The sequence below is a fragment of the Humulus lupulus genome, chromosome 6 (assembly GCF_963169125.1).
Source record: "Humulus lupulus chromosome 6, drHumLupu1.1, whole genome shotgun sequence".
NCBI classification, from domain to species: Eukaryota; Viridiplantae; Streptophyta; class Magnoliopsida; order Rosales; family Cannabaceae; genus Humulus; species Humulus lupulus.
The window spans coordinates 46,264,717-46,285,604 of record NC_084798.1 but is presented as its reverse complement, the minus strand read 5'-3'; the positions used below and the strand labels follow the sequence as shown (position 1 = coordinate 46,285,604).

The 20,888-nt window shown below is 40.1% G+C and overlaps 1 protein-coding gene across 1 annotated transcript; it reads right to left on the bottom strand.

Moving 5' to 3' along the window:
* Positions 1 to 15,809: 15,809 nt before the first annotated feature.
* On the bottom strand, positions 15,810 to 19,421 carry LOC133785043 (uncharacterized). Its single transcript, XM_062224303.1, has 4 exons — positions 19,389 to 19,421; positions 17,295 to 18,348; positions 16,407 to 17,026; positions 15,810 to 16,304 (listed from the first exon to the last, which is right to left on the bottom strand). The coding sequence occupies exons 1-4, from the start codon at positions 19,419 to 19,421 to the stop codon at positions 15,810 to 15,812; spliced, it is 2,202 nt and encodes a 733-aa protein (XP_062080287.1).
* Between the last annotated feature and the right edge of the window lie 1,467 nt (positions 19,422 to 20,888).

The following is a 20,888-nucleotide window of genomic DNA, read 5'->3' as shown; positions in this document are numbered from 1 at the left end:
AATTAAGTGCTTCTTGGGAGGCAACCCAATTTTCTAAACTTTGTTTTTTTAGTTTTGTTTTGGTAATTTAGTTAACTTCATTGTATTTCCTTTATTAAATATTTTTTTATGTTTGTAAAAAAAAATGGTTTTCCTTGTTTTCTTGATATTCTTTCACACGGTTTTCGGTGTTGTATTTAATGGTGCAAGTGTTAGGTTATAAAAGATAGTGATTTGGAGTGAAAAATTCAAGTTTTTGAATGTTTTGGAGATGTAGTAGGTAAAAAAAAAAGGTTGAGAGCTTAGGAAAGAAAATATGAAATTCTGGGTTACAATGCTGCAACAATTTGGGCTAAGTGAACAACATGTTCATGGAATTTAGGTGGTTTCGGGTAGAGAGTCATGCGATGTGTCGCCCAGTAGGTGGCGACACATCGCCTGTAATTTAAAAAAAATCAAAAGACTCAAACACCCAGCTCGTAACATTTCTTTTTCTTCTTCCCCTCACACCATCTGTAACCCTAGCTGCCACCCTTCTTATCTTCACCACCTCAACCCACCATCACTTCTAGCCATGAGTTCCACAGAGAAAAAGCCCATCTTCGACCATCTATGACCCCCGCTCATAACCTAACTTCGCTCAGCCCCCCCCCCCCCCCAAACCCTTGCCGCTTCCACCTCTTGCGTGACCCAGGTGTGCGCATCTGAGAGCTCTGACCTACCGAACCCAGTCACGCACCTCTGCGCGATTCTAGGTGCAAGTGATCCCAGCCTGCGCGAGGGCCTAATGCCCTATTGAACTTCTTGTCAACAACCAAAGTCGATCCCATGTAGTTTATTTAGCCAGATCCGAGCTGAGCAAGTAGTTGTGATTTTGTGGTGGTCATGGGCTTTTGTTCTCACAACTCTAGTTATTGGCCTCCATTCGCACACCTCAGGTGTCAACTCCCAATTTCTTGCAACTTTGGTTGGAGCAACTCATTCATGCAGCTGAGACATTTGGCCAATTTCCAATGAGCATTTCTTAACTCAACTCTTTACTTTTGTTTTGTGATTCTATGTGTCTGTGATAAAGTTTTTTTTGAAGTTTTGGATGAATTTCTTAATTTGTGACTTTATTGAGGCTCTCATTTGTGTTGTTTTTTTTGTTAATAGTTTTTAGTTTTGTCTTTGTTATTGGAGCAGGTGCAAAAAAATCTCTTCCATACTTGAATTTGGTGGTGTGGTTGTCTAGTCATTTTGGTTGTATTGGTTAACTTGAGTCATTTAGTTTTGTCTTTGCACTTTGTGAGTTTGTGTTGTGGTGTTGGTCATGTAGTTTGTCATTGTCTTTCTTTTGTTGTTTTTGTTTTCTTGAGAGGATTTTGCTTACTTTAGTTGGTACTTACTTGGGGCTCAATGATGACCCATCTAAAAAATTGCATTCATGTAAAATATCCATCACCTCGCCTCTTGTTTTGTGTTCTAGGCTAATAGTACTCAAGTGTTAATGATGTTTAAAAAATCTTGATGATAGTGTGGATCCCAATTTTGCGTGCATAACTTGACCAATAATTTCTTGAACCCTTAAGGCTAGCAAGACTTTTGGGAGAGCTTAAGATTCTAGAATTTCTTAGTGGTTCCCTTGAGGCGAAATCCTAGACAACACTTAACTGAGGACATGATTTAGGCCATCTTTGGACCGTTTAAGCCTTTCGAGCCAACCGTTACATACTTTTTATTCCTAGTCACCCCCATCGATCTTAATTGACTCCCTTTATTTCTTTACCACATGCTAGCCTAGCTATACACACTTCCTTTTACCTTACCCTATGAGCACCTTGGTTTTGCTTGGATATATGTTGAGTGTTGCATCATGAGGGAGAGTGAGAGGAGTGTGCCATTGTGAGTGGTATTTTGGTGAGTGCTACATTGTTTGCCTTTCTTATTTTCTACATTGGGGACAATGTTGATCATTAAGTTTTTTTTTTTTGGGGGGGGGGGGGGGGGTGGGGGGGAGTGTGGTTCTCATCGTATTGTCTTCTTGCTATTGTTATATTTGCATTTATATATAAAAAAAAAAAGGAAAACAAAAAGTTTATTTGTAAAGAAAAGAGTGCACCCCTAGAAATGAAAAAAGTGAAAAAAAATGTACAATTAAAGTTTGCAGTTAAGTTTGGGGGTGTAGCATCTTATCTAAGAAAAACAAAAGTAAAGTATAGTTTTGGTATTATGTTTCTTTCTTTGTTTGATTTTAATAATGAATAGTGACAATAGTGATATTCAAATGGTATGGGTATTCTTTGGGGAATAAATGTGAGTTCTTACTTGGTCTTAGGAAAATTAAGGTGCTGTTAAGGTGATTTGAGCAAAAATGACTTATTTTAACCTCCCTTACCTAAGTCTTACATTAGAAGCTAGATAAAGTCCTTTTGATCTTTGGTTTAGTGTTTGTCTACATTAGTAGAGAGGTAATCATTAAGTCAACCTATGGAGAAAATTATTAGGCTTTATGATCAAGGTTTAGTTTTCTTTGGGTAGATTTGAGAATAATTTGGGAAGAACTATGTACACACTTTAGGGAGAAACGTTTGATTCTTGATTTGATAACATTATTAACATTTGAGGAATTTGGTTGAAAGCATTTGCAAGAGGCATCACCATCATCATTCATCATCTTTTTAATAAATTTCGGAGAGTATGTCCCTTATTAAGCATAATACTAAGTTAAGCATTTCCTCTCATTTGTGTGTCTTTTGTAGTGTTTAGTCGTTTTGTGTGTTTGTCTTGTTTTGAGTTGGATTTCTTTGTTTAGATTCTTTTATCTATAGAGTCATCACTCAGGACAAGCAATGAGATAAATTTGGAGGTGTGATAACTGTAGAAATTAGAGTTATTTTAATGCTTTTTAAACTTATATTTTTATCAAGAAAAGAGTAGTTTAGGGTGTTTTGTAGTGTCTTTATTTTAGTTTTGTCAAATATTAAATATAGTAAGATAATATTAAATATTAAATATTAATATAATGTTGGAAAAATATATCCTAAATTGTGGAATTTTATCTTGGTAGGTGGTTGATAGAGTTTTAAATATTTTGAAAGAAATTGAAGCTTGAAATGGATTTAGGAGGAGGTAATGCTGCAGCATCGCGTTCTACCAGCCAGCTATTTGGAAGGGCCACGTGGGAAACTTAAATTTTGTCTTATCCAACTCATTTTTTTTTGGACTTGTCTTGATTTGGGCTGAGTATTAATTAAAATGCTATTGGGCATTTAATTGCTTTTGGACCATTGGATTTCAAAAGAAGAGAGAAAGATTCAAAAGAGGGAGGCCCACGTGAGAACAAAAAAGGAAACTAACCCAATGGATATATCATCAACCACTCCCTTTTTCTTTGGGGAGACATACACACAGTAGTAGGAAGAGAGTACAACAGCCACCTTTGAGAGAAACAAGATAATGAAGAAGAAGAAAAGGAAAAAGAACGAAAAGGGAGAAGATTCAAGGAGAAGGACAAGAAGAAAACCACTTGGGGACACCCATTGGGGCTTGATTTTCTCATCCCTCTCTTAGTATTGAATTTCTTTTCTTTTCTTTTATTTTATTTTACAATGTTTGCATTTATTATTAGTATTTTGGATATTTTAATTATGAGGTAAACTTTTCATAGCTAGAATTGTTAATGAACCCTAATTTGTGATTTTGGAACTTTGTTAATGGTGTTAATGTGAAATTTGTTTTTATTCATTCAAGTGGTTTTAAAGTTATTTACTTATTTTTGTTTGGCCATCAATTATGAGTAAATGATTCAATTAATAATTCTGAAAATGTTTTAATTAATGAACATACAACTTGAATGGTGCAAGATTAAGTTCTTTGAATTTGATTTGTGTTAGTATAGTCATATTAATGTCTTTCATAATATTTGTGAAATTGATGCTTGATAAATAATCTTGAAGTCAGATTGACATAGACATATGTTGTCATAGTAACTTCGATGGAAGCTTATGAACTAAATTGGAATTCTAGATTAATTATTCCCAGTTTGCCACAACATTTATTGCAACATTAGCATCTGATTTACATTTGAGGAGGAATTAATTATTCTAGCTCACCATTGTCTTGCTCTCTCGTTCATTTGTTTATTTTATTTACTTTCTTGTTTAGTTTTTAGATTTAATTAAATCTTTATCATTTCCTTTATTCCAATTTTTTATGTGTTGATTTTACACAATTGATTACTAACACAATCCCTGTGGAGACGATACTCACTAATCACTTTATTACTTGTTTGCCGACTGTGTACACTTGCACAAATTTATTTTCTTAAATTTACTCAACAACTACAAGATGGGAATCACTAAAAATCTCAAGGTTATTAGCCTTGAGCTCTAGGGCCATCGAGAGTCAGCAATAAGGGCTTCGTACTCAGCCTCATTGTTAGAGGCGTCAAACCCAAACCTTATAACACTGTGGACCTTGTGCCCTTCAGAGGATACAAAGATTAGGCCCGCTCCTACTCCATTCTCATTGGAGGACCCATCTACATATAGCTTCCACATGGGTCAGACCACCGGGGCATCCCCGGGTCGTTCATGTGTCCCTGTTCACTCGACAATGAAATCAACAAGTGCTTGTCCCTTGATGGAAATCATCGAATGATAAGTAATGTCAAACTGACTTAGTTCGACGGCCACTTGAGGAGTCTCCCTGAGGACTCGGGCTTTTGGAGGACTTGCTGCAAGGACTGGTTGGTGAGGACCTTCATGGGATGCGCTTGGAAGTAGGGCCTTAGCTTTTGAGAAGAAACTATTAGGCGAAAAGTTAGCTTCTCCATAAGTGGATACCTGGACTCCACTCCGTGGAGTCTCTTACTCACATAATAGAATGGGTGTTGAACATGGCCTTCTTTTCCAACTAAGGCTGCATTGATGGCATCCTCCGAGATAGTCATGTAGAGGAGGAGTGGTTCTTCATCCATGGGCTTTGACAGGATTGGCAGATTAACTATTTGTGCCTTTAGTTACTGGAATGCCTGCTCACACTCCTTCATCCATTCGAATCTTTGATCTCTTCGGAGGATGTTGAAGAACAGAATGCACTTATCCATTGCCTTGTAGGCAAAGAGACTAAACACACCTATCCTCCCGGTGAAGCTTTGTACGTATTTATGTTTTCGGGGGGATGGCATTTCGGTCAAGGTCTTGATCTTCTTGGGATTTGCCTCTATCCCACAGGCACTAACTATTAAGCCCAAGAACTGTTGGGGGAGAGTGAGATAACACCACCACAAGAAATAGAATCTACATAAAATTTTGATTGACAGAGACTTAAAAAAGATTGAGAAAGACCATGCAAACCCAATTAGAACAATTGGTGTTTGTCAACTTTGACGAAGCTTCAAAACCCTAGGCAAGATCACCACTTTGAGCAAATAACTTGAGCAAACCCTTGAGAAACCAAACACTAACCAAGGCATATACGTGTTGCAAAATGCTATCCTAATACTCTATTTCCCAGCCATCATTGATGCTTGAGCCCTTCTCTTTAGGAAATGAGGATAGAGATTGAACAAGCCTTCAACTCTCAATGTCAAGCACTTTCTTGGAGAGTTCTTGGAGAAAACTTAGAGATTATTTGAGCTAGAGAGAAAGAGAGATGGTAGAGAGAGATTGGAGAGTGATAGTCTTCCAAAACACTATTTGGACACTTACAATATTTCATGTAATACAGCAGGCGACGATGCGTCGCATGTTAGGGTTTCTGGAAAGCCTAGCTTTCAGGCGATGTCTCGCCTCTTGGATGGCGATGTATCGCCACCCTTTCTGAGTTTTGACACTTACAAAGGTCCCAAAATTGCTCTAAATTCCACCTAAATTTTTGGGAACCTTTAAATACTGTCATGTATCACGTTGGACCAAAATTTGCATTTTATAAGTGCCTACAATTGAAGCTCAAATTCACATCTTCATTATGTGAATTCTACTAAGTGTTTATACCTTGCTTGTATTTTTACACTTATCATTTTTATTTAACCAATCATAACAATCCCCCACTTGGTTAAATACAAGCCACATTCTCTAACTTAAACAATTTTGGTGCATAAAATAAAGTGACTTTCGGTTTGAACTTTACCTTTGTGAAAATACCACAAAGTCTTATGAAAATCATTTGTTGCTTAAAGCTTGAACCAAGTATTCCATATGATAACATCGGTTATACCTCACACACCTCCACCACATCTTTTTTTTTTCCCACTTTCTCGCTTAGCACTATCATGGCCATGTGCTCATCTCGAACTCCCATGAGAGGCGGCAACACCTCTAAGACCACATAGGTGAAGTTCTTACAACATCTTTGCTACCTTTATAGATGATTCTTACACTCAACTGAACTTCATTAAAATCCCTAGGCTTAACCCTAACTCGGTAGCAACAAACATTAACCATTTCAGATGGAACTCATCATAAATTTTAGTGTTGAAACTATTTACTTATCAACGACTTGTTCTTACCCATTGAACTCTTTCCCTTGATTTGTACAAGTTGAGAGTTGGGTTTCCATCGTTGGTGAATCTATTTTTCAAGGAGTTTCAATCCCATCCCTTTTGAAGTAGAACTTATTAACCTTCTCACAAGAGGTATAGTAAATGGATCCGCTAAGTTCGCACTTGTCTTAACATATGAGATCGATATGATTCCACCTTGAATCAATTGTCTCACATATTCATATCTAAGACTAATATGTCTAGACTTTCCATTATATGCACTATTATATGCTCTAGCAAGTGCGGATTGGCTATCACAATGTATTGGAATTGTTGATACCATATTCGAGGTTAAAGGAATATCCGTCATGACCTCTTTTCCGGTCGCCGCTAAAGCTATAAAATCCGCTTCCATGGTTGAGTGTGATATACATGTTTTCTTCTTGGAGCCCCATGAAATTGCACCTCCTCCAAGAGTAAACACCCAACTGGTGGTAGAGAGATTATCTCCAACTCTAGATATCCAATTAGCATCGGAATATCCTTCAAGTATCTTTGGAAAATTTATATAGTGAAGACTATACTCTATGGTACTTTTAAGATAACCAAGAATTCTCTTAATAGCTTTCCAATGCTTGATACTTGGATTTCCAGTTAACCTACTAAGTTTACTAACTGCATATGCAATATCTGCTCTTGTGCAATGAGCGGCGTACATTAGGCTACCTATTGCACTTGCATATTCCAATTGTGCCACCGCTCTTCCTTCATTTTTTTCAACCTTCATGTTTGAATCAAAAGGTGTTGACGCTGCTTTTCGCCAACTTAAATAGTAGAGCAATTAAAAAATAAAAAACTGGAGCAAATAAATAATGAGGAAAACAAAAGGATTTTTACGTGGTTCAATAGTTAACTTTGCCTAGTCCACGAGTCTATATTATTAAGACTTAAGAGTTTTCTGGAAACTTTTCAGAGAAGAGTTGCCCAAAGTTTTCTCTCAAGAAATTAGAAATCAGTCCTTTACAAATGGTGATTCCTTCTCTATTTATAGAGAAGGTTGTAGAATTCATTCCCACATATTTCGAGAAGATATTCTGTAAATCAATTGAAATAATGATATTAAATGCATTATCTCCTACATACACGGAAACGTCCCATGAAGATCGGGAACGGATAACAGATTAAATGATATCCCTTAAATATTGGGATTGTATTATAATAAACACATTCACACATAATGGGTTATCCCAGATGACTCATCAAATCTTCGGAATCAGCAATTGGTTTTGAGTGTCAAGGCTATGAGTCAATTACGAGCTTGCTACCCAACTTCGCGCTATGCTTTGGATAAGTAGGTGCTAACGAGGTTGTCACATCCGAGCTTGCACTTCCCGAGCTCGAGCTATCTCGCCTGAAGGCAATCGGCAAAAAATATATTCAAGTGTCATGCCATTGCGAGCTCAGAGAATACTCGAGGCTACACATCCTCGAGATCGTTGTTTGCTTCAAAGAGGTTCGACGGTTGGACCATATGTTGACCGCACGTATTTCGAGCTCACACCTGATGAGCCCAGTTTTTGGGGTAATTACTTCTCATCTCAAAATTTGGGTGTAACATTTTTCCCCCTCAAAAGTATCGATTCGAATCCCGTGAGAAGGAAACTTTTGAACTGCCCTTCTTGGAAACTGTATCATCAGCTGTACTCAAGTGTAGACACGCGTCAGCCAGGTATTGGATGGTCAGAGTACTTGAGTGCCTTTTACACCCCAAGCACGTCCATCCGCCTGCCAACTTTATGGCACCATTCTTCCATTTGCTCCTGGCTATTTGATCAGACATCGAAATTGACCAATGGTCCAGATTATTTCGTCGTTTGGCATCCTTTGGGGCCTATAAATATGCCACCGTCTTCCTCATTTTACTTTTATGCTTTCGAGTTTTCAGAAAAGAGAGAAGAACTAAGAAAACCATAACTCAAAAACTTCCGTCCTTGCATGTTCTCTAAGCCGAGGAAGCAAAACATCACTGGTCTGTTTAACTCCGTGAGATCGTTCTTGCAGCCGATCCTTCAATCTTCAATTTCTTTGTATCCACCATCTACATTGTGTAAGCATCTGTTCTTGACTCCATATATCCGTGTATATACTTTGTTTTTTCCATGCATGTTTTACGTTGTTGCACTTTTAGGCATATTCATTAGTTTTGTACTAGGATGCTTTTGTCAACACCGTGTAGTTTTTTAGGCTCATCTGGTGTTACGACTTTCCAAACCCAGATTTTGCATAAATGATGCAAATATGGCTTTTACTGGGTTATCTTGATTTTGACTATCGTATCGTGTAGACCAAGAAAGTGGGTATAGGATTAGGGTATTCAAATTGCACGTTTCCCAAAAATATCACTTTTTGAGTAACCGCCAACTTTTTCCCTAAAAATCTGGGATTCTTAAAAATAAATCCACCTTTCCCCCTTTTCGTAGAATACACACTCCAAGCCTGATCTCGTTCGTTTGATCGAGCTTGTTCCATAGTCTCTATCATTTGACCTTAGAACGTCTTGATTTTCATTCTTAATCTCTTGTTTGTCTGTCCCTCACCATTTTGCTCTCTTGCTAGATGCTGCAGAACTCGGAAAAGTGGCGGGGGTCAAAATTCGCAATTCCTTACTCACCGGCAACTCCGAGCTTGGAGTCACCTTTTGCTCGGAATCAACGCTTGATTCGGGAGCACGAACTAAGGTGTGAGCAAGAAGACACCCGAGCTCACTTTCGACAGCAAATCGACGAGGTTGAAGAGAAAAAGAGGAGAAAACTTAGGGTCGCAATATATCCGGACCCAGACCCCGAGCCCAGACCAATCCCTCTCGACCCTACTCTTAAAGTGACAGTGGCATTCAAACCGGGTGATCTAAGCTTTTCACTGATGGAAGAACCATCAAACCTCCCATCTACCTCACAGCCAACTACTATTCCCACCTCGAGGGGAGAATTTTTCGTGGCCGAGCATTATTGGAGCTCGATTTCTTCACTAGGAAAAATCTCTTACATCTTGGCGCTCCACGAAATTGGATTATCAGGCTCGCTGAGGTGTCGAGCTCCTACCTCCCACGAACGAAGCTGTTGCGCCCAGGGAGATGGTAATCCCGACAATAAGTTAAAATACGTGGCTTGGAGCCATGAGCATATGAGGGCAGGGGCCTTATTGCCCTTGAAGTCCTTTTTCAAGGATTTTTTGGATTTTGTTGGGCTCGCTCCCTTCCAACTCAACACCAACTCATTCAGGGTTTTGTCAGCCCTGAGGTTGCTTTACCACGAGCTAAAGTGGGAAGGACCTTCACCAAAAGAGATTTTGTATCTCTTTTGTTTGAAAAGCAACCCCTCCCGAGCTCGAGGAGGAGATGGCTTCTATTACCTCATGAGCTATCCCCAGGAGAAGAAAATCTTTGAAGACCTGCTGAACCATCCCCCCAACTTCATACTTGCATTCTTCTCGACGGACGGCCTGGCTCCGTCCAGATATTATTCGTTCAGGCGAATTCGTAAGTATACGACCCTTTTCTTTTCATGCTTGAATTGTTGTCTAAGCTCGAACCACTCATAACACCTTCAATTCTTCAGCCAACTATCACCGCCCTACTCCCACAGACAAGATGAAGGAGCACAAGGAAGCCTTGCTTCAACTCCCTTATGGTAGGCGCTCCCTTTCCTATCTTCTTCATGAAGATAGACTTCGAGCTTGTGGTAACCTGGAGAAGGATCAATCCATAAATGACTGGTCCAATAAGAAGTACACCAATTGGGAGTCTGTGCCTCTCCCAACCAGCAGCCTTCCTCTGAGGCGAAGCTCTAAGGCACGATCCCCAGCTCACCATCGCAGGAGTCCGTGCTTGGGGAACGAGGCCAATGACGAAGCTTCGAGCTCGAGTGACAAAGGTACGATCGTCCATAGCTCAGCCTTATGGTCTCCTTCGCTATTTCAGCATAAGCTCGACACCTTATCTTGTGTGAAGATGATAGGAACCACTTTTATGTATGGTCTTGGGTAGATGAGAGGGTTCATAGGTTTGATAGTTGGCTAGGGAAGTATGATAATATGTATAGTCTGAACGAGGTCTGGGATGGAATAGATGTCCAATACGGGATGAATGATTATAGGGACCTTTTGAGGTTGACCTCCACCTATAGGGAAGGGACTCCCCTTGCCTCTTCCAAAGATGGGGGAATTATGTGGTCGCCGAGCATGAGCTCAGGGGAGATTTCCAGTTAGGTTCCTCATTACTTGTCCTTTTATTCCTTGACTGTCTGCATTACGCTATTGAGATCGACTTCTAATGTGATTTGATTGTGCAGGTACTATGGACTCCGATCTCGACACTGTGCCTGCTAGTGGCGAGGGGCCAAGAGGAGTAGGCGCCCGAGAGCCTCGCAAAAGTCAGATCGCCCTGCCAAGGTCCTTAAGAGGACCAACAAGACTCCTCCTCCCCCAGCTCCTACTGTTACGAGCTCAGCCTTGGATCAGACTCCCCAGGTCAAATCTTCCACCATGGGTGTCCCCTCTGTGCCTCTTGCCATCATGGTCCACTCAGTGCTCGGCCCACTTCCGAAGAAGCCCGCGACCTCCAAAACATGGATGTTGTCGATTTATACTCATGTTGATGAGTATGCTGTCGAGAATGCTACTAGGACTCATGGGGCCACACTTGGCTCGGATGTCTTGTCTCAGGTAGGCCAGAGCATCGTCAGCTTCGAGGCTCCCCAGTGGCAATTTTTGAACAATGCTCAGGACTGCAACACTCTTTATGACAAGAGTGTCGAGCTTGCTGTTGCAGTAACCTCTCTCACCTTATTATTTGTTGTAATTGTGCTTAGTGTATGTTCTAACTTGATTTGTTTGTTTGTTAGTCTCACACTGCCTTTTCTCAGCTTAATTACAAGTTGAACAACGAGGTTCACTAGAGCATGTCCTATGCCCAAGAGTTGAAAGATCTTCAAATTACGCTCGCTGACGAGTTCAAGGCTGTAAAAGCAGAGATGGAGGCTGAAGCCGAGCAGATGAAAGCCAGGACAGCCAAGCTCGAGAAGTTGAATGTCAGGTTCTAGGAGCTTGAGAAGATCAATGCTAAGCTTAAGGAGGAGAAAAAGGCCACCTTCGAGATAATGGAGGGCGAAAAGGATCGTCTTCTAGAAGAGTTCAAGGAGAAGAAGGATCAGGCGATTGACCTCGCCATGTACAGGATCTGGGCCAGTAACGCCGATCTCGGTACTAACTTCCTAGGCTTTTTTGAGGAAGAGCTCATGGCCAAATGGCAAGCTCGGCTTGATGCGGAGGAGGCTGCTCGGGATGAGGCAGAGAAGGCTAAGGAGGGCACTCCTTCCTCCTAAATCTCGATTCGGGGCTGCGTCCCTTTGAAACCTTTGTAATAGTTTTTATCTTTTGTTTTCTATGCTCTTGGGGTCAAGACAATTTATGGCTCGTAAAAGAGCTATTTTCTTATGATATTTACAATACCATATTTGACTTTACTTTAATATTTTTTCTTTACATCTCTTAAACTAAAATATTTTAAGCAATTTATATTAACAGTTTGCCTGTCTGTTTATTCATACAAACACGTGGTGGATTTAAGCTTGAGTTTCAATGTATAGTTTACTTGATGTTTATTCATATAGTTTACTTGATGTATCCGTGTCCGATCTCGTTACTTGTCAAGATCGAAACTTACTTTTACCATGCACTCGAAAATACTTATATGGCGTGTAAGGCGGGTAGTTTAGTTATATCCTGCTTTTCTAGTTATTTTTTCTCATCCTCGGGTAGCTGCCCAAGGTTATGAGGTCGAAACTTTCCTTTTGCAAGATATTCCGGCCTCGATCTCGACTTAAATTGAGGTGGATTTATCTATGTCCCACCTTTTGTCGATTAGTTTTAGCCGGTTTGTTACAAACCTATTTAGGTTGTGTTTTTGGTTCGTAATCCATACACTTATATATTTTTGATCTAGTTATATCAAGATCGCGCATTTGGTTATATCCAAATTACCTTGGCTCGCACATTTGGTTATATCCAAATACTTTACTTTTAATGTCCAAATTATTTTAGCTCGCGCATTCGGTTATATCCAAATACTTCTTTAATAATTTGGTTGTGTCCAAACTATCTTAGCTCGCTTATTTCGTTAAATCCAAACACTTCTATTCTTTAATAGTTTGGTTATGTCCCAACTATCTTAGCTAGCGTATTTGGTTAAATCCAAACACTTTTATTCTTTAAGAGTTTGGTTATGTCCAAACTATCTTAGCTCGCGTATTTGGTTAAATCCAAACACTTTTATTCTTTAATAGTTTGGTTATGTCCAAACTATCTTAGCTCGCGTATTTGGTTAAATCCAAACACTTTTATTCTTTTTTTTTAATCAGAAAAAAGAATATATTGCTCAACACAAAATTACAACCAAAAGCTCACAAGCAGAGTGTGACGCCCCACGTCACTATGGCTGCTTTCTGGAATGACGACTGGCCCTACAAACCAACAAGAGTCTTTCCAACGTGCTTTGTCCTCACTCGCATGCTTCCTGGGAAAACTTCCTAGGAGGTCACCCATCCCTAGATTACCCCAGGTCAAGCACGCTTAACTTTGGAGCTCTCAAGTGATGGGCTACCGAAAAAAAGATGCATCTTGTTGATATAGGTAGTACCCATCAATCCATTTAAGCCCTCTTCAACTGTGTAGTCCCATACCTACATAGTCTTAGAATCATCACACTTGACCTTCCCCAGGCGGTGTGGGATTGCACAGCTTACCCGGTCTTTCCCCTTACGGATCATGGGATTCTGACTCTCACAATCACCCCCCCTTACGGTCCCGACGTCCTCGTCCGCCACACTTCTGGCTGGGTCAAGGCTCTGATACCATATGTGACGCCCCACGTCACTATGGCTGCTTTCTGGAATGACGACTAGCCCTACAAACCAACACGAGTCTTTCCAGCGTGCTTTGTCCTCACTCGCATGCTTCTTGGGAAAACTTCCCAGGAGGTCAGCCATCCCTAGATTACCCCAGGTCAAGCACGCTTAACTTTGGTGTTCTCAAGTGATGGGCTATCGAAAAGAAGATGCATCTTGTTGATATAGGTAGTACCCATCAATCCATTTAAGCCATCGTCAACTGTGTAGTCCCATACCTACATAGTCTTAGAATCATCACACTTGACCTTCCCCAGGCGGTGTGGGATTGCACAGCTTACCCGGTCTTTACTCTTACGGATCACGAGATTCTGACTGTCACACAGAGCTACCAAGACACCAACTTACAACTTCCTAACAAATTCAGCAAGAGACCGATTCTTGTCCAGTAATTTTTGACTCAAAATACTACGTAATCTAGCTTTCAATCCCAACTTAATCATACAATCTATACGATGAGCTGAGAAAGAACAATAAGCAAAAATACAGGAATTTTTGTTACACCATATACAATAGACAACAGCTGCCAAGGAGGCTACAGCAATGCGTTGCATTAAATCTTTAGGCTATCCTTCTAACCAATTCGTCCAATCTGCATACTGCTTTGGCCAAATAACAAGACCTAACCAGATTTTAATCAACTCCAAAACCTGTTGAGAGAAGATACAATCAAAGAACAAATGCTTATGAGTCTCCTCAACTCTCTCACAAACCAAACACAAGCAAGATGCAACAAAAATATGACAATGCATCAAATTGTCTCTAGTTAGCAGATGACCAAGGGCCGATTGCCATAATATAAAACGATGCTTAAGGACAGCAAGTCTACTCCACACAGCCTTAACAAAAGTGACCAGGTCCCTCTGAAGCCAAAAACTATACAGAACCTTCAGATTCAACTTACCATTCACAGTCGAAGCCTCCAAATCCTCTTCAGATATCAACTCTTTTAGATAGCATAATTTTTTCCAATATCAACTAACATATGATTTTAATGTATAATTCCAGAAAGATTGACCTTTAAAATAAAGCTCGTCTATCCACTTAACCCACAACACGTCTTGTTTAGAGGAAAGAGCTCAAATAAATTTGGCTAGTAAAACTTTGTTCCACTTAGGGCCCTCCTTAAAACCTAAACCGCCCATAGTCTTAGGAAGACAAACCTGAGCCCAAGAAGAACAATGGAACTTGCTGCGATTGCCTTTGGTTCCCCATAAAAAGTTGCGACACAACCTATCAATTTCTTGAATGACACTCTGAGGCAATAGAAAAATACTCATCTAGTAAGACCGAATTCCCAACAAGACAGAGAAAATCAATTGCGTTCTCCCAGCAAAAGACAAGTGTCTACTCGCCTAAACATGGAGCTGAGTCTAAATCTTCTTAATAATCTTACCACAATCAGCTGCCATCCATCTCGTAGGACGCAGCGTAGCACCCAGGTACTTCAAGGGAAAAGTACCCTCAACTATAACAACAGATCTCAGAATATTATTCTTCACTTCAGATGACATACCTCCAAAGAACACTTGCGATTTATTCAGATTAGCAGACAACCCAGAACACTGACTAAATCTGGAAAATCCATCAAATAAGAGTTGAACCGATCTAAAATTCCCCTTGCAAAGCAAAATAAGATCATCCGCAAAACAAAGATTAACAAGTTGCAAATGTTTACACATGGGATGAAATCAGAACTCCCTATGTTGAGAAATAAGCCTTAGAAGCCAAGTAAGATACTCCATGACAAGCACAAACAGCAAAGGAGAAATCGAGTCTCCTTGTCTTAAACCTTTTCTCCCATCAAAACTCCCTTGTAATGTCCCATTCATCAGGAGGGTATAAGATGTACCCGTCAAACAAATCATTATCCATTGAATAAACCTTCTTGGAAAACAAAAAGCTGTCAGAATATCCTCCAAAAAAACCCAATAAAGAGAATCATAGGCCTTACTTAGATCAATTTTTATCAAGCATCGGGGAGAAATATTCTTCCTAGTATAACCATGAAGCAAATCTTGAAGAATTAAAATATTATGTGCAAGCAATCTATTCTTTATAAAAGCTCCTTGGTTTTGATGGACAATCATAGGAAGAATTTTAGTCAACCGAAAACAAAGCATCTTTGAAATACATTTGTAGAGAGTGTTACAACAAGCTATAGGTATATAATCAGAAGCTTTGGCTGGAGAATCTACCTTAGGAATGAGAGATAAAATTGTTCTATTAAGCTCAGATGGAATCTCCCCACGCTTAAAGAATAACAAAATCGCCTCAGAGATTTCATCCCCTATATCCTTCCATAATGTTTTGTAGTTTCCGGAGCCATAACCATCTGGACCAGGGCTTTTGATGGATGGTATACTAAATAATGACCTCTTAACATCCTTCATAGTAAAAGGCTAAATTAAATCTAGTTGTTGCTCCAAAGTCAAAACTGGCCCTTGCCGGAAACAATCCTGATTTACTCGACTAACTGCTGTACTAGATTTGCCAAGAAAGCCTTTGAAATGATTATAGAAATGCTCAACAACCTCAGCATAATTATCAATAATCTGACCCTCATCATTCATATAAGAAGTGATTCGGTTGCCAATTCTCCTCTGCTTAAGACTAGCATGAAAATAAGCAGTATTATCATCACCAAATCGAAGCCAATTAATTTTGCTCTTTTGTCGAAGAAAGCTCTCATACATTCTGGACTTACAGCCAAAATCTAAATACACCTCTTTCTCATCCTGCTGAAGAGAAGGTGAAGAGGGATTCTGCTGTAACAAGAGCTGGGTCTGCTCATAATTAAGTTCTGCAATAGAAAATTGTTGAGCAACATCTCCAACTTGCAGTTTATTAAACTGAAGTAAAATAGGTTCTAGCCTCTTTAACTTATGAATAATCTGCTGCAACCCATAACCACCAATCGGTATAGACCAGTTACAAAGGACTGTACTCCAAAAATCCTAATGATGAGCCCAAATGTTATAATATCTGAAAGGCCGAACCCCTGAAAGCTGAACTGGAACTATTTTGATAAGGAAAAAACAATGATCGAAAATAACATCCCAGTTAATACGAGCTTCAGAATAAGGAAGTGCATCTATCCACAGTTCATTTATAAAAATTCTGTCCAATTTTGAGAAAATTCTGGTTCCTTCCATTTGCTTATTTGACCAGGTATAATGAGAACCATTCAAACGTAATTCCGACATCATAGCATATGCCCTCCAAAGATGACTATCTTCCACTTCCAACTCAGTAACTGGCCTACCACCAATACGATCATCATATTCAAAGACTGCATTGAAGTCCCCTACTACCAACCAGTGAAGAAAAGAATACTCAAGTAAGGCTAATTGAGTCCAAAGACCTTTCCTCTCCTCCAATGAATTCCTACCATACGCAAAAGTCATGTAATTTTTTTGAGAAACTCCCTTGATCTTCACCTCACAATTAACTAATTGGTCAATTGCCTGAATTACATTTAGAGAAACTATATCCTTCTTCCAAACTAACAAAATCCTACCCTCCACAATCAGGCTACTATACCAATTCCATCCCAAGAAAACAGTCCTCATCATCTCCTCAATCTTATTGCCTTTCAATTTAGTCTCAAGAAAAGCACCTAAACCAATTTTATTGAACCTACAAAAGTCTAACGAAGACCTTTACTTATTCCTTCTATTCAAACCCCTAATGTTCCAACACAGTAAGTTGCACCCCTCCATTAGAAGTATGGACCTCTTTTGGACACTTCTTTGAGACCTCCAAATGATTCTCCTGTAATATACTATATTTGTTAGCTCTCAAAGTCATAAATGTTGAAGCATTTTGCCTAGAACGTCCCTTCCTTTTTGGTGTAGTCCATTTCATCTATTTCCCAGTCATAGAACAACTAGCATCCTTTACTGTTTCTGTTTGTTTTTCCATTATATCCATCTGTTCACCCTTTCCAGCCGCCTGATTATGATGATCCTTGGATCTCGCCTCAAAACTAGGCACTGACATATCAGAGGAACCCCCATTTTCCAAACCAGAATCCTTCTTTTTTGGCCTCCAAACAGCCTCCTGAACATGCTTGCAACTAGCAAAAGTATGGCCTAAACTTTTACAATTCGAACAATGGTTAGGAAGCCACTCAAACTCTATAACCTGTTCAATTAATTGACCTCGTTCATTGATAAAATTGATAAACTGAGTATCATCTGATATCTCTACATCCACAAGAACTCTAGCAAACTTCATCATTGACCTATCCTTTGTAACCTTATCAATCATCATAGGCTTACCTATAGTGCTAACAAGAGCACTCAGGCTTTTAAGATCCCAATATTGAAGACCCAAATCTGGTAGTCTTATCCAGACCGAAACTGATTTCACCAATCTCATTTTATCAAAATCTGTCGACCAAGGCCTCAGCAAAATAGGTTTTCTGTCAAAATGAACCACACAAGATTCCAACACCATATCTCGAGTTGCTACATCTCGGAATTTGACTATAGTATGACCCACATTCATACGAGAAATTCTCTCTATACCCAATTTTCCCCATAAACGTTTAATAAACCCTTCAAAAACAGAAAATGGAGGATTTGCTCCTAAAACAACACATGCCATAGCTGATTTCCAAAATGAAGCTTCCACTTCTATGTCCTCCACATCAACTTGAGCTATCAACTTCCCATCTCGGCACAAGGGTTCCTCAAATTTGAGCCGAGCACCTCCCTGAGAAGCAAAAGATTCCTGAAAATTGGACCACTTTTCTTTAGCTAGTTCTTGGAAATTCGTCTCCTCAGCTGCATTCACCCAAGACCTAGAGCCAGAAATGCTTTCATCTTTGGTCAATTCGTAATCCTCCAGTAATTGATCCTCCCCAACCGCTTGAAAGTCAGCTACCGTATCAGCAAAAATCTCCTCCGGGGGATCCCCACTCACTTCTTCTTCTATCTCCACTCATTCATGATTATTCTGGACAGATCAACCCACTATCTCAGTTGATCGAAGAACAGGCTTCTGAGAGGTCTTCTTTTGCCTCACCATGGGGAGAGAGAAAACCAGTCGCACGCCTCAATTATTTTCCTATAAGGTAATAGAGTTATCTCAATATATATTACTTTTCGTGTACGATATTTTTTTATTTTTTCAAGCTTACAGTATATATACCACTAATGCCCCCTTAATATCCTAATAGTGTGACCATAGGTTATTAAATTAAGAGAGTTTGCAAAAAATACAACATATTGAAACAAAAATGAACTTTATTCCGAATTGAACAATTTATTAACAGAAGCATAGTAAAGATAAACAAGCACAGTTACAGCTGACATCATTCCTACACTATTGATAGTAAGGTCGTAGATGTTCGCCATTCCATGCTCGTGGTACCAATTCCCCGTTTAATCTTGCCAATTTGCAGACGCCAGGTCAGATAACTGATTCGATTTGATAAGGCCCTTCCCAATTAGGCCCAAGCACGCTAGCGGCTGGGTCCCGCGTAGCTAGGAACACGCGCCTTAGCACCAAATCTCCCAATCCAAAATTTCTGTCCCAAACCCTTTTATTGAAATATTGGGTAGCTCACTGCTGATAAGTTGCATTTAATAGTCGAGCGTCATCCCGTCGTTCTTCAATCAGGTCCAGACTTACTTCGAGCTAGGATTGGCTCGAGGCTTGATCATAAGCGTGGCTACGAATGGTGGGTATTTCGACCTCGATTGGTAGCATAGCCTCGCATCCATATGCCAGAGAAAAAGGGGTATGTCCTGTTGAAGTATGAGCTGTGGTCTGATATGCCCATAAGACTTGGGGCAACTCCTCGGGCCATTTTCCCTTAGCTTCATCCAATTTCTTCTTCATAGAGCTCTTCAAAGTTTTATTCACAGCTTCAACTTGGCCATTTGCTTAGGGATGGGCCACAGAGGAGAAGCTCTTTATCATCCCATTTTTCTCACAAAAATTGGTAAACAGTTCACTATCAAATTGAGTACCGTTATCCAATACTGTCTTCCTTGGCATTCCATATCGGCATATTATATTTTTTACCACAAAGTCCAAGACTTTCTTTGAGGTAATTGTTTCCAGAGGTTTGACCTCGGTCCACTTCGTAAAATAGTCTACTGCGACTACTGCGTACTTAACTCTGCCTTTGCCAGTTGGCAACGAGCCTATGAGGTCAATTCCCCAGACTGCAAATGGCCATGAGGAGGTCATCATAGTTAGCTCGGAAGGTGGAGCTCATTGGATTGTTGCGAACCGTTGACACTTATTGCATCTCTTGATGTAATCAAATGAGTCAGCCTTGATAGTGGGTCAGAAGTATCCTTGGCGTATAATTTTCTTTGACAAGCTATGCCCCCCAGTGTGGTCCCCACAGAATCCTTCATGTATCTCTTCTAGGATCCTCTTGGCCTCAGTTGGAGTCACACATCGGAGTAATGGCATAGAGTATCCTCTCCGATATAGCCTTCTTTCAACAATAGTGTATCTAGGGATCTGATACATCAATTTTTGAGCCTTGTTCCGTTCTGCTGGGAGAATGTTGGTTTCAAGGTACTCAACTATTGGATCCATCCAGGTCAGTTTGGAGTTAATCATGCAGACATCTTCTTGCTCAGGTTCGCTTATACTGGGTGTCGACAGATGCTCGATTGGTACAACGTTCAGCTCGTCGACCTCGGTGGATGTGGCGAGCCTGGCTAGGGCGTTTGCATTCGAATTTTTTTCTCGGGGGACCTTCTCTATTGTGTAGAAATAGAAATGTTTGAGAACTTCTTTTGCTTTTTCTAAATATGCAACCATTTTTTTCCCAGGAGCCTGGTATTCCCCTGAAATTTGGTTGACCACCAACTGCGAGTCACTGTAGCAATGTATCACCTTAGCCTTGAGTTCCTTGGCTATTCGAACTCTTGCCAGCAGAGCTTCGTATTCAGCCTCATTGTTAGATGCTTCGAAGTCAAATCTCAAGGCGGAGTGAAATCATCTTCTAGTTGGAGTGATCAATATAATTCCTGCCCCCGTCGTTGGAAGACCCGTCAACATAAAGTTTCCACAGCTTGTGGGCTGGGGTTATAACTTCGTCGTCTGTCATTCCAGTGCATTCCACTATGAAGTCTGCCAGGGCCTGTCCTCTTATGGTTGTCCTCGAATGATAAGTGATCTCGAATTGTCCAAGCTCAACAACCCATTTTAGTAATCGGCTCGAGGCTTTTGGCTTTGACAAAACTTGACGTAGTGGTTGGTCGGTCAGCACATGGATGGGGTGCGCTTGAAAGTAAGGTCGGAGCTTTCGAGATGAGTGAATTAGGCTGAGAGCCAATTTCTCCATTAAGGGATACCTCAATTTTTCCCCCAGAAACCTTTTGCTAACATAGTATACTGGCTTTTGCACCTTCTGGTCTTCTCGGACGAGCACGACGCTAATGGCGTGCTCGGTTGTAGCGAGATATAGGTACAAAATTTCTCCTGTGATAGGTTTTGACAAGATAGGA